The sequence below is a fragment of the Apostichopus japonicus genome, chromosome 13, assembly GCF_037975245.1.
Source record: "Apostichopus japonicus isolate 1M-3 chromosome 13, ASM3797524v1, whole genome shotgun sequence".
NCBI lineage: Eukaryota > Metazoa > Echinodermata > Holothuroidea > Aspidochirotida > Stichopodidae > Apostichopus > Apostichopus japonicus.
This window is the reverse complement of record NC_092573.1, coordinates 1,556,384-1,568,979: the sequence shown is the minus strand read 5'-3', so window position 1 is coordinate 1,568,979 and position 12,596 is coordinate 1,556,384. Positions and strand designations below refer to the sequence as shown.

General features: G+C 36.2%; 1 protein-coding gene across 1 annotated transcript in view; it reads right to left on the bottom strand.

Moving 5' to 3' along the window:
* The window catches only part of LOC139978566 (tyrosine-protein phosphatase non-receptor type 9-like), an 87,824-nt gene that overhangs the window by 61,848 nt on the left and 13,380 nt on the right, over positions 1-12,596 (bottom strand). Inside the window, exon 2 of the mRNA XM_071988879.1 lies at positions 1,995-2,138. Within this exon, the coding sequence (XP_071844980.1) occupies positions 1,995-2,138 (144 nt within the window). The remainder of the gene's footprint in view (positions 1-1,994; positions 2,139-12,596) is intronic.

Sequence of the window (12,596 nt, the reverse complement as noted above, 5' to 3'; positions counted from 1 at the left end):
CCAAAGTACTTCAAAAGGTTCTCCCAGTAATAATTTACCAAAGATAAAAGTACTTCAATAGGTTTACCACATTGTGTAAGACATGACAGAGCAAGAGAGTGCTCTTGTTGTGAGAAGACAACATACATACATACAAAAACACAATCTAGGACAACAAGCAAAGTGATTTACAAAATGGACGAGAAGCAAAAAACCAAGAATAAACTAAGGTGACCAAAATAAAAAAAATAAATGACTTAAGGGGACAAACCTAAAGATTTTCCATAAACACAAAGGCAGTAGAAAGAGACACTGAGTGACTACAGGAAGATGGAAGGGCCTATTGAGAGCAATGCTGTGAAACCTGTATTCTTCTTATATTGCTTATAAAAGTTTAAGGAAAAAGTTCAAATAACCAGTTCACAAATATTGAAACAATTTTAGTCATAGGGTAAGACTAAGATGGAGGAGGAGGCAACAACAGCAGCAGCTAGGAAAGAATGTACCAAGTAGATCTACAAAGAGATCCAAAGTGTGTCCTATCATATGTTACACTACAGATGTACAGTATGTTACAAGAGTACACAATAACCAGCAAGTCTTCAGTTTAAGTCATATCAAAGTTAAAAATATAAAAATATGGAGGTTTTAAAGAACATCAACCCCTTCAACAAAATTTTCAAGAGTCTTTTCATGGAATGCCAAGGCCAGGTTTATATGCATATATAACTATAAATAACTTGACTTTACATGCCAATATAAGGAGCACCATGAACAGTCTCTTAGGTTACTTGGGAGTGTTGTTGATGGTTTGGTATATATACACAATGTAGGTGGTACAGTATTCACAGTGTCAGTGAACTCATGTAAACTTTAGTACACCAACTATGGGGATGAGATGAAGGGGCATTGATCTGTACAGATCGGTTGCCGAAGGGTGTACAGTGATGAAATGGTTATCGGTTCATTATTGGCATGGTAGAGTGAGATTGCTGTGGCTGTGAGGAGACAGGTAAGGGAGGCAAGAGAGTCAATGCAAAAATATGCAACAATAAAATAATGTAAACTCCATTCCCAAATTATCTTGTTCCTCACAATAGATCTGTTGCTTGAATGTACCCTGGAAGTCCTTGCAGTCTGGCTTAGCCAATGAATGAGAAAACCTCGTCAGAACATTGACAGTCCAAATTCTGAATGGTAGGAAGGATACAGGAGGAAGCGTGTGTTCGCACCAAGGAGAGGATTAACACCTCAGCACTGATTAAAATATTACCAATATTAAGACTAGGTACATGGAACAGTGCAAAAGTAGAGTTGAGCCTTCCAAACATAATGACAAGGATACTTGACCACTACATGTCTCTCTTCAACTCTTACATAATTTGCATTAAGAAGTAAAAATATATATTTATATACAATTTATATATAATAATAATAATGTTGATTTACATAGCACCACTCCAGGAAACGAGTAACTGCTGATGGCGCTTCACAAAGTGGAGATATATATATTTATATATAAATAGATATATTTATATATATGTATATAAAGATCTCTATATATATCTTCTTAATGCATTAGCAGGAATAATGGGAGAACTACTGATACAAATGCAAAGGAATATGTTGCAACAAACTGGACGAATCAGATGCAGGAAACCAGCATTAGAAATGTCCATGTGAAATGGATATTTATCAGGAGAGTGAGAAATATTTCTCTCAAGCAATTCCAACTACGGAAGCCACACGAAAACTGTAACCAACGGGTAACATGAACCACAAAAGTACCAGATTTGCATATTAATTAGCGACAAGCTTACCTGTCTCCACAAAACATCAGCACTCTAGCTCTACCAAGTCTACAGAGAAACCATCTTAGCACTGTGCACCCTCAGAGAGTGGCTGGTCACCTTCAGAGTGAGTGATAAGGTCGTGAGCAGACAGGTACAGTAATACAGAAAGCAAACTAAATGACATAATGTCTCTTTACTGACATGAACAGGTTAAATATCTACCGTATGATTTCTGAAGAGTTCCAATGCCCTTTTCACATCAAACTTCCTGGCCATCAAGAAACGTACAGCCATCTTCCAAGACACCGGTGTGGCACCATAATTCTCTCTTATATTGTTCAGATGACTCAGAAACAGCTGTGTTGCCTGGGGAATCAGAAAGATTTGAAAGGTGTTTAAGAAAATTCATCTGTACTTATAAATAGACGAATTACATGCACAATGTATCTATCCATTTATTCTGCAACATATCTGAAAGAAGCAATGCTAAAAATGGAAAATTGACATATATTGAAAGCCAAATGCTAAGTTTTCATAAATAGAGGTCTAGGGGGAACCAGTGCAAGAATGTTACATACTATTGTCAGCTAGGTAGAAGAAAAGTGTGCATACATATGGGAGAGAGGTGAGAGAGGAGTGAAGTTAATTGTTTAAAACAAATGAAATATTAAAAAATTGTATTAGTACTTAGGCCTAGATGGGATATTGTTACCTAACTTTCCCAAAGATACTGTAGAAATAACTCGGAAATAAATCTTGGTCTTAGGTAGCTAGGCTAGCTGAGTGCAGTGTAACTGAGCTATCAGTGTTAGAAGAACACGAAACTTGCACAAATCTCTGTACTGTTGTGCACCAATTTCAGATATTTTGTTGATTTTTGATATTTGTATTGTTCACGTCTTTGATCTTGGTTAGCACATTTTAGCCCCTGTGGTAGTCCCCCCCCCCCCCATGACGTCTATCATCTTAGGGGATGAGCTTGGTAATTAACTTATTTAAAACAGCTAAGAAACAATTATGGAACTCCAAATTGGGTGTATAGTGTTTTGATATATAGCGTCTCAATCTGTGTAAATTTGAAGGGAATCTGCACTTGACCTTTAATAGTGGACAGGCTAGGCTTGTAACATACATTTGTATGTGTGACAAAATGAAAGCAGAGCTAGAGAAAAGACCTTTCATCCTTGAGTATGCTGTAGAATGAGGAATATGGTTTGTAGACTTCAGACGATGTGATAAAAGAGTGCCTCATCAGCATAAACACTTCGTTGCTGATAAAAAAAATTGAAAAGCTTGCACCGCTTGATTTACACATCGGATTGAGGAGACGGCCTTTCACAAGTGATAGGTCGTTCAGTAAATTATCACAAATTACATTCGACTGTGAGGCAATTTGGGTACTTAATGTTTCTTTCATGAGCATTGCTCGACTTCTGCCATTCAGTTGATTTATAGCATCCTGACCTGTAGGGTAAATTCAATAATATTGTTTAGACCATGAAAAAGGCAAGCTCCATCTGACAAGATGAGAAAGACAGCCTGGCTAGTTCATCCTGGCTAGTTCATCCTAGTACATCCTGGGCACCCAATCCAAACAAAGTTGCAAATGTGCATTAATAAAGGTCATTAGCATTGTCTCCCTCCAAAATATGCTAGAAATTCCAATAATGGCCATCATATCAAAAGTTCAACAAGAATTTTATTGCCAAAGCAATAATTGCTTTCTGGGAATAATTTCAATGGTCATAACCTCCAGGAAAGCAGATTTTGAAAAGATACAGCCATGTTCAGCTGATAATAAGTAGTATTCATGACTCATCTACATAACCAACAATTCTCAAGAAAAGTATGAGAGAAATTTCAAACTCATATTGGGGTACACATACTTACTAACAATTATTTGATGGCAAAACTTAAGCCATGGATGTCCGCTACTTTTCAAAACTTGTCCAAAAGTGACTCGTGCAGAAAAGTAAAATCGCAATAAATTCAACTGGCAAACCACATATGATGCTTAATAGAGAAGTAGACAATATTCCAAACAGCCAGTTAAAAATTCAACATCTCCACAACTTCCTCCTATTAAATTCTAGGTATTACATTTTGAATGAAAGTAAGTTAAATTATAACCATTCATTTACACCCTGGATATTGATCACTATGGATGTGTGCTCTGTGATATTTCCATGCCCTTTGTCAACATTTCTTTACAACAACTATTAAACACTATCCCTTTCATATAAACTTGAAACTTGAAATGGAGCACATGCTTTACAGTACGTGTAAACGTACACCAGAGTTCCAGTTATGTACACGGGGAGAAGAGTAAAATTTGCCAGGCTACAAAGAAAAGAACAAATTAATGTTATGGATCATTGTTTACCTGATTTCTCTGGCCTTCCCCCCCCCTCCACCCCTCCCGATATTTAATGCCCAATTAATCAACTGAATGAAGAAATAAGATGAACATAATAGAGGCAAAGCATTTCCTTTTGTGATACTTATAACACATCTGACAATACTACCCATAAAATGAGATTTATTAACTTGCATACATGTGCATTCCAAGTCTAAAATATTGATGCATTTGACATACCGATAATTCTCATCAATCGTGACTTACCAGGTTCGAGAATGAAGGGCCTTATATGTACTACTGTACGTACACTATAAAGCAGCTAACAACAAAAGCTGCGGTATCATTCAAATATGTCCTCAAAAGTCTCATACCAACTGGGTAAATGATGATTCAGGAGCTGTGAGGATTCTTTCAGAGAGCTTATCATTCTCTAACATGCCACAAATGTAATCAAGGGAAAAGAAATTGCATGATCAGTATCACATTCAGAGTCCCAGAGAGCATTGATGCCCTTGAAGTGTTTCTCTCTGCCTTTATAGATAATCAAACTATACTATGTTTGGAATTTATGAATTCCAACCAGTAAATTGACTTGAATCACGCCAGCGATACATTAAAAGCAATCAAGGTATTTGGAAACGCACAATATACTGTGCAAAAAGGAACTTTCCCCATTTAAATTCTTTCTTTTGTTTTCCTTTAAAAGTTTTTTTTTCTTTATTTTTTTTATTATTATTATTATTTTTATAATTTTAATTTGAGGGATTAGGAAGAGGTTTGTGGAATAGGTAGAGACAGAAGAAGGGAAAAAGATAATTACTGTGTGAATTCTTGAAATTCTAAACAGCAGCAATTGAATAACTGAATTAGACAAAATGTCTATAGCTCTATGCTACCCAGAGGATACAGTAGAATAGTACCTACTCAATAATGGAAATTATCTAAAGAAAGACCCTTCTTTTTGGTTAATTGGGGGCTGTGGGGGTTATAGGGGATGAAGGGTTGGGATTGGAGTTTGCAGTGTGAGTAGTGGGGGGGTGTAGATGGAAAGTGCCTATATTAATTGGAGATAGCTAAGACAGGAACAAAGTAACTTTTGTTGGCTAAAAATTCCAAAGTATTTGACAATGTTCATCCCTTCCATTTTTGGGTTTTTACATGTATACACATAAAGCCTCCGCAACTATTCATACAAATTTCTGTGGTTTACTTCATAACCTTCATAAATTTGACAAGACATATAATCTTTCTTGCCTATATAAAATACAGAATGGATCAACTTTGATGGATGTTTTCATTTAATGACCACAGCAATAGATTGCTAACCACATTTACAAACTTTTTTGTTTGTTAAGAAACAATTTGGAATAACCTGCTTTCAGTAACACATAGCTCAGTTACTGAGCAAAGAATATATGCAATGGAGGTCCTACATGAGTATGCTGTTATGGCAACAGGAATATAATCATAATATATCCATGGATACATCCATGTCATAGCTCCACAATTCTTACGTTTAAGCTTAGCAGTTGATATGTTTTACGATGACTGCATTTGAAGAACCACTATAGGAACAAATTTTCTGAAGGTTTTTGCACATCTACTGTGTCATTTAGAATTCATTTTGTACTGCATGAATTTCTTGACATTTGAGGCAGAAATAAAGAATGTTCTTTGTTGTGCATTTTTCAACAAATTGCTGGACACAATCAAACCCTACTGTGGTCCACTTAAAATTGAAGACAAAGCATTCCAGAGTGGCTTTTTCATAAAATCAGAGTGAAATTCCTAGAATTTCCTTTTGTGGTTATGTAGATTGGTAGACAGTTCCCAACACAGTATTACTACTAGAGATTCACAGTGCATCTGTAACATAGAAGGTGTTAGTAACTTATTGAAGTACTATTTGAGGAAAGTTTAATACCACAGAGTGGTTAGTCAAACCTGCAGAATGGCTCCATTACTATGAAATTCAAAAGTAATCACAGGAAATAAGGTGAGGTTTAAAACAATGACTGTGTCAAAGGTTGAGAGAACAACTTACACTTTCAATTCGTATACAACTACAGTAGCTTGAAAAACCCCAACTGACAATGAACAGAATGAAAGAACAATTTCATTTCTGCGAGGGTTTGACACTAACTATGTATTTTAAGGACGTTCAATCGATACCATGAAAAGAAGAAAAAGGAAAACTTGTCCTTCATTCTAGGAATTCGAAATAGTTAATTGAGACTCTTGCAAAAAGTATGAATGGAAACCAAAAGCACAGAGTGCGTAACCCACTTATCTGCAGTACTGTACCAGAACCAGACTATTATAAAACAGATACCTGAAATTAAAGAAACCACTTGAGGGCGACAGGTTATGCAATGTTGTCAATTTGATTTGCAAGGAGTTCCTTCAGAATCCTAATTTATCTATGTCAGTCAGTTCTACAATACTACCAAAATGAAGAATAATGTAGTCAAAACACAGTAAATTACAGACATTTGCATTTTGAGTAGCCAGCGTTCTTTGAACAATTTGAATGTGTAACAATTTTCAATGACTATCCTAGATACTGAAAATAATGAAGGTTCAAAGCGCTTTGAAATTGAAACGCTGTATTTAAGCGCTATATATAAATGTTTTGTGTCAAAACACAGACTTCTACGCAATCTTTGCATATTAAAATGTTTACCAGCAGTTTAACAGTTTTACACAAAAATTTTGTTACTCGATAAATGATTGTCTGAACAATGCTGTTTGATATATATATATTCAAAAAATGTCTTCACACTCGAATTGATTCCTTTGATACAAGAAGGTACATGACATGACCAAATGTTTGTTGAAGCGGAAGAGATCATGAATATCATACTCTTTGTGTCAAGGGAGCCGAAGTGTTGCTGATTAGGCGGCACTAGGCTGTTCAATGATCTGGTCCAAACGTTTTCCAAGAATATAAAATTCATGAATTATGTGCAAGAAGCAATTTGCAAAACTGCAAACTGCTATGAGGACGTGGTGTTGACCTAAAGATGCAGAAAAGTTCAAACTTTTGTTTTTTATTGCAGTTATCAACATCATGCTACTGGAGTATCTTTTTAATATAGCCTACATTCTGTTAGCAAACTATGAAATTAAGGACATTTTCCTATCACACCAGCAGTTTGAGAATTTAGTAGACAATTAAGTCGAAAAGTTCCGACCGAAGTAACTACCTGTAGGTAATAAATCCACACAGAAAACGAACCATGTAGATACTTTGGGTGGTATAATGAGAAGGAAGGGCATTGACAGGAGGGGTCAGGTCATAGAGGGCGCACAGTGTTAAAAGGTTACCAGTTCATTCTAGGCTTGGTAGAACAAGAGTGCTAAGGTTGTGGGGAGACAGGTAAGCGAATCTGAGCGAAATAAATTATGTTAACAACTATTAAAAATGTTAATGACATTTTCCTATCACACCAGCAGTTTGAGAAGCAACTAGCATTCTAATCTAGAGTTGTAAATATGTGTCAGAGACCTTCGACACACAAAGAAGGCTAAAAAACTCTTATTACCTACTGTAAGAGGTACAAATTAATATTGAAAAGAAACCCGGTCTCCCTTGAACTCAGCCTTTCAACTTAATAAGACATTTGAAACTTGACCAAGCCTTTCTCTACATATTTAATCATTCCTCTTGGGTAGTTGCTCACCCAGGTATGAAGCATAATGTTATCAAATTTTACAGGAGTCTAGGGAAAAGTGGTGAGTCACTAAATTACCAGTAGCAAGCAATTGCAGCTCAACTGTCCAAATTTATTGGGTCTGAATATACCTGTGTTAAGGTAGACAGTGATAGTCCGAACAAGGTCTACTTGTTAAATGTCTGATCTGTACAAATACAGTAGTACAGACTACTGAGGGAGAATGTTGGGCTGGGGAAGATGGGAATGGGGTGAGATAAGATGAGGAGGGTGGGGAGGATACAAGAGGAAATGAGGTGAAAGGGTGGGAGAAGTGTATGAGAGGATGTGAGGTGGGAATGATGAGGGACATTTACATATAGTCCAGGAGACTATAATGAAATGAAATGAGATAATCTTGCAAAAATACATTTTCAAACCAATTGAATTGATAAATTTGTAAGCAATGAGTCCGACTATCATGTACAATCGTTGCAGGCTGTCAGAATGATACAGCCGGTGAGTTGAGTGCGTTTATAACAGCAACGCGAGTGCACTGTTGATTAGTGCGTGTGGCTAACTGTTTTACTTGCACTGAGGCATCCACCAAGTTACTCAAAAGTGATGACACATGTGATCCATGTGATCAAGTTTATCCAGAATATAAACACCTCTTTAGAAAGCTTGACAAGAAATTTGCAAACCTTGTTGTGTACAATATATGTACAGTAGCAAGTATTCATAGCTTTATTCAAAATCAAGCCTCATGCTTGGTCAGTAAGTTAAAGAATAAGTCTTCTTCTACATATTTGGTCATTTAGCTAAATTATTATCCCGACCTACACATCAAATACAAAGTGGGGAGAATGTGGGAGTGGGGAGAATAACCCAGCAGAAAGACATGCAAGCTGCGTATTAAAGTTTATGTCCTGTAAGCCCTACAGGATTCAGTCAAACCAACTCCCCCTCAAAAAAAAGACTTCACTTGCAAAATAACCGCTCTGAAAAACTTTCCAGCATGACTGTGGAAACACCACAGAGTGACTTACCTTCTTTTACTACACTGAGAGCTCTCTTAACTTCATCCCCATAATTAATTTTATCCTCCTCCCATGAACCTTATATACCGTACAGATAGACTTTCAGGCTTGCATGGAAACCATATGGTAGTACATCAACTCATAAATGAGACACCATCTTAATAAAACCTAATCAATTTTGGAGAATTTAACACCTGCATAATGTCCTTAGGTTTGCAGCCCTTCATTGACAAAATGAATTTATCAATCTCTATTCATAGCCTGCCTCTCACACTTCTCAGTACAGAGAGGTTTGGTTTATTAAATTTGTACAACCAAATTTTAAGACAGTAAAATGAGAAAATAAAATAAAAATACATTAGGAGTTGAAAAATTTGAAAATCTACTAAGCACCAATACCACCAGCAAGTGAAATTTGAAGCATCAAACACTTGACTAGAAGCCATTTCAAGAATAAAAGAATTTAATCCTGAACAGTTTATATATATATATTATATATATGTACTCTTACTGCCCTCTCTGGGAAATTTAACTGGGAACAACCACTCTCGTAAAATGAAAGTGTTCAAAATAAAACCGCAAAGTGAAGTCTTAAGGTTGTAAACAATGATTTACCGAGAATTGTGTTATTCTAGATAATTATGCCAAACTTTGAGTGTGAATGAAATTTGTGTCGACATAGCCTGAATCTTCGTAAAATATGTCTCAAAACTTCCTAGTAATCTGGGTAAAAAAATTTTTTTTTAAATTATGTTCACTTTTTGTTGCTTCCTAGACTTATATTTTTCAATGCTGAAAGTAAAGCCAAAGATATCCATCAAGCATAGTGATGAATGATAAATGTTTGCAACAGATTTGACTTAAAAATCTTTCAAGAAACATTAATTCCATCAAAATCATTCCAAGAACAATGAAAAAATGCAAATGAGTTTAAACAAGATTTGTACGAATAAATGGAATCATATATTAAATTTTGAGAAAACAAAATTTGTGTAATGGATTGAACAATTAATAGCTTGCTTATTTGTAACAGCCAATGATTACCAATGATTAATGTATAACCATTTAAGTAAATGTCTTGTACTAGACTGAGGGATGGTTATTGAATAATATGCAAATATAAAACCAAGCAAGGATAAAAATTCCTTTGAAAAATTAATTCACTTCCGAACAGTCAAATTCTGAAAGCAGAGAGAGTGGGCGGAGTAACGGATGTGGGATTTGGAATGCAGTGCTTCTAAGCTTTAACAAAGTAAGTAGTATAGGTAATAGGTAGATGAGGAGAGTGCATCAGGCTGGAGACAGGTAAGACTATTAAATGGCTCTGTCAGCATGATGCAAACTTAAAACTCAAACTCAAACTGCAGCTTTAAGGATACAATACTGTAGCTGTGATTCCATGGCTGGTCAGTTGTTGTTCTCAAGACAGCATACAATAGTCTGTATAGAACATTGCAGGTTTTTCTAACAATGTAACCCAATACATCATTCTTGGATTTTTGACTGGTTCCATTCATGGGTATTGAAAGTATTGTGTATGAACCACTGGTGTGCATCTTTCGTGAATGAAGATTCTAAACCCCCTCCTTTTTTTTTTCTTCAAAAGAAACAAGAGTCTTCTGCACATGTACATAGCAAGGAACTAACTTCATAAAATGAACACGTTGGTCCGGTCTCCCTTGCATCATCGGTACCTTTTCATTTACTCAAGAATCAACTTCATAATTCCAATAACCGTGTAGTTTAGTTTCTAGTGAAATTGACGTGGAAACAAGTCTAACAATGCACAAATCCAACAAAGTTACCCCTTTGGCAAATTGTTAAATTTTGATTTTCTCACGAGAAGGGCTCAGCTTCAAAGCATTAACACTTTCTTACACAATTTACAAAGGTATATAAGTAAATGAATATTGGAAAACTGACTTGGAAACTTTAGACAATGGAAAAGGGCAAGAAATTTAAGGCTTGAACAGGATTCTAACCAGTGACCTGTGGGTTACAAGCCCAGATCCAGAGGCCACTGGCTCGAATCCCAATCTAGCCATACATGTCTTTGCTCTTTCCACTCAAAAGTCACCTACTGAACTGTCTTCAGTCAGCTGCAAAAAGAGCACATATAATATATACATGTTGTCTGGATTAGATATAATCTACATCAACTGTAGGTCAATTTAGATACTGCCAGGGATTGGGGGAAGGGGGCAATAGGAGTGGGACGAAAAGCAAAATATTTGTCATATACCAGTAGATAATCATGGTAACATTACACTGAATGCAGGACTACTCGTAAAAAACGGACAAATATCGCTAAGCAAATTTTGCTATTGAAACGTGTAGTTTTCTTCCCGAGGGGTAGACTCGGAAGGAGGTGTACCTGGGCGGTGCACGGGGAGCGAGGGCGCAGTGCTAAAATGTTCAAATGTGTAGTTAGGTAGATGGGAAAGTGCAGATGTGGAGTGTGAGACAGGTTAGAGAGGAGCCAAGTAAATTTTCATGGTAACATTACACTGTAAGTATGACTACATGAACAGAAGTGCACATTTTACTATTACAGGGCGGGGATATTTTTCTTCCGCTTTTCACCATTTATTCAGACTTTCAAAAAAATGATCGATGTTTCAATAATGACTGTTTACAAGCACAAAATTCATGTTGTACATTTAACATGTTATGTAAAGTAAGACATTTTGACTATGTCAGCAAATGGGGAAAGAAGTGCCATAATCATATATCCTCTCCTACAAAAGCAGGTCCTTCCTAGAAATGAACCAGATTGTTAAATGTATAGTATGATCTAAATTGCCTGTGTGGGAAACTGAACACATATGAGAAGCTGTTCTTCCAACGAAACAAAGCAACAGAAACAAACCAAATTGAAGATGTATGTATGGAAGAAGCAAAACACAGCAACAGATAATCCATAATATCACTCAAACTACAGATCACTCTAGTTTCTTGGAAAATGATGGATATTCAGTTCCCATGGTTACAGATAGAAATATATGAAAAATCCCTAAACACCAATAGTTGTAGAGCAGCCTGTCCCATTGACAAAATAATAAATGGAATAACAGCTCAGCAATATTTTACATCCAAAAAAAGTTAAAGTATACCCCTGGGGAAAGACTGGAGATTTGATAATATATGATCCAAATGTTTTCAACATTTATGCCCTTTTAAAATGGGTAAAATATGCAGAAAGCTCCTTCTGGCAAACAGAAACTCTGGCCTAAGTGATTGGACAACTGTAAGTGTAAACACTCCTCCCTTTTCTCAGTTTGGAGGGAGGATGGAGGGTAGAGATGCAATTGGATCCAATGATGGTATATATGTCTATTGCATTTTAAAAAGATAGGATATGAGACTATGTATATCCTAAATGTCTCTCCAGAACTTACTGGTTGAGTATTTAGGAGTGATTATACCACCGGATTCAGATCAAATCCATCTAAACTTAATAGGATACCACCCTCCTCAAGAAATTAAACAGCTACGTACGAGCCAACATTTGATCGTTGTTTGTTACATTTACTACATTGCTAATATCTGGTAGCAATCGGTTTGATTATGAAAACCAGGCCAACTGTGGCATATTGGAACAAAATGTTGCCATTGAGTGATCAAGATTAAGTACTGTAAGTATCGTTTTATGTGGACTGCTGTCATGAGGGAGCACGATCGTTTTTATGTGGACTGCAGTCATGTAGGAGCATGATCGTTTTTTTGTGGACTGCTGTCATGTACAGTAGGAGCATACAGGCTGCATACCCCA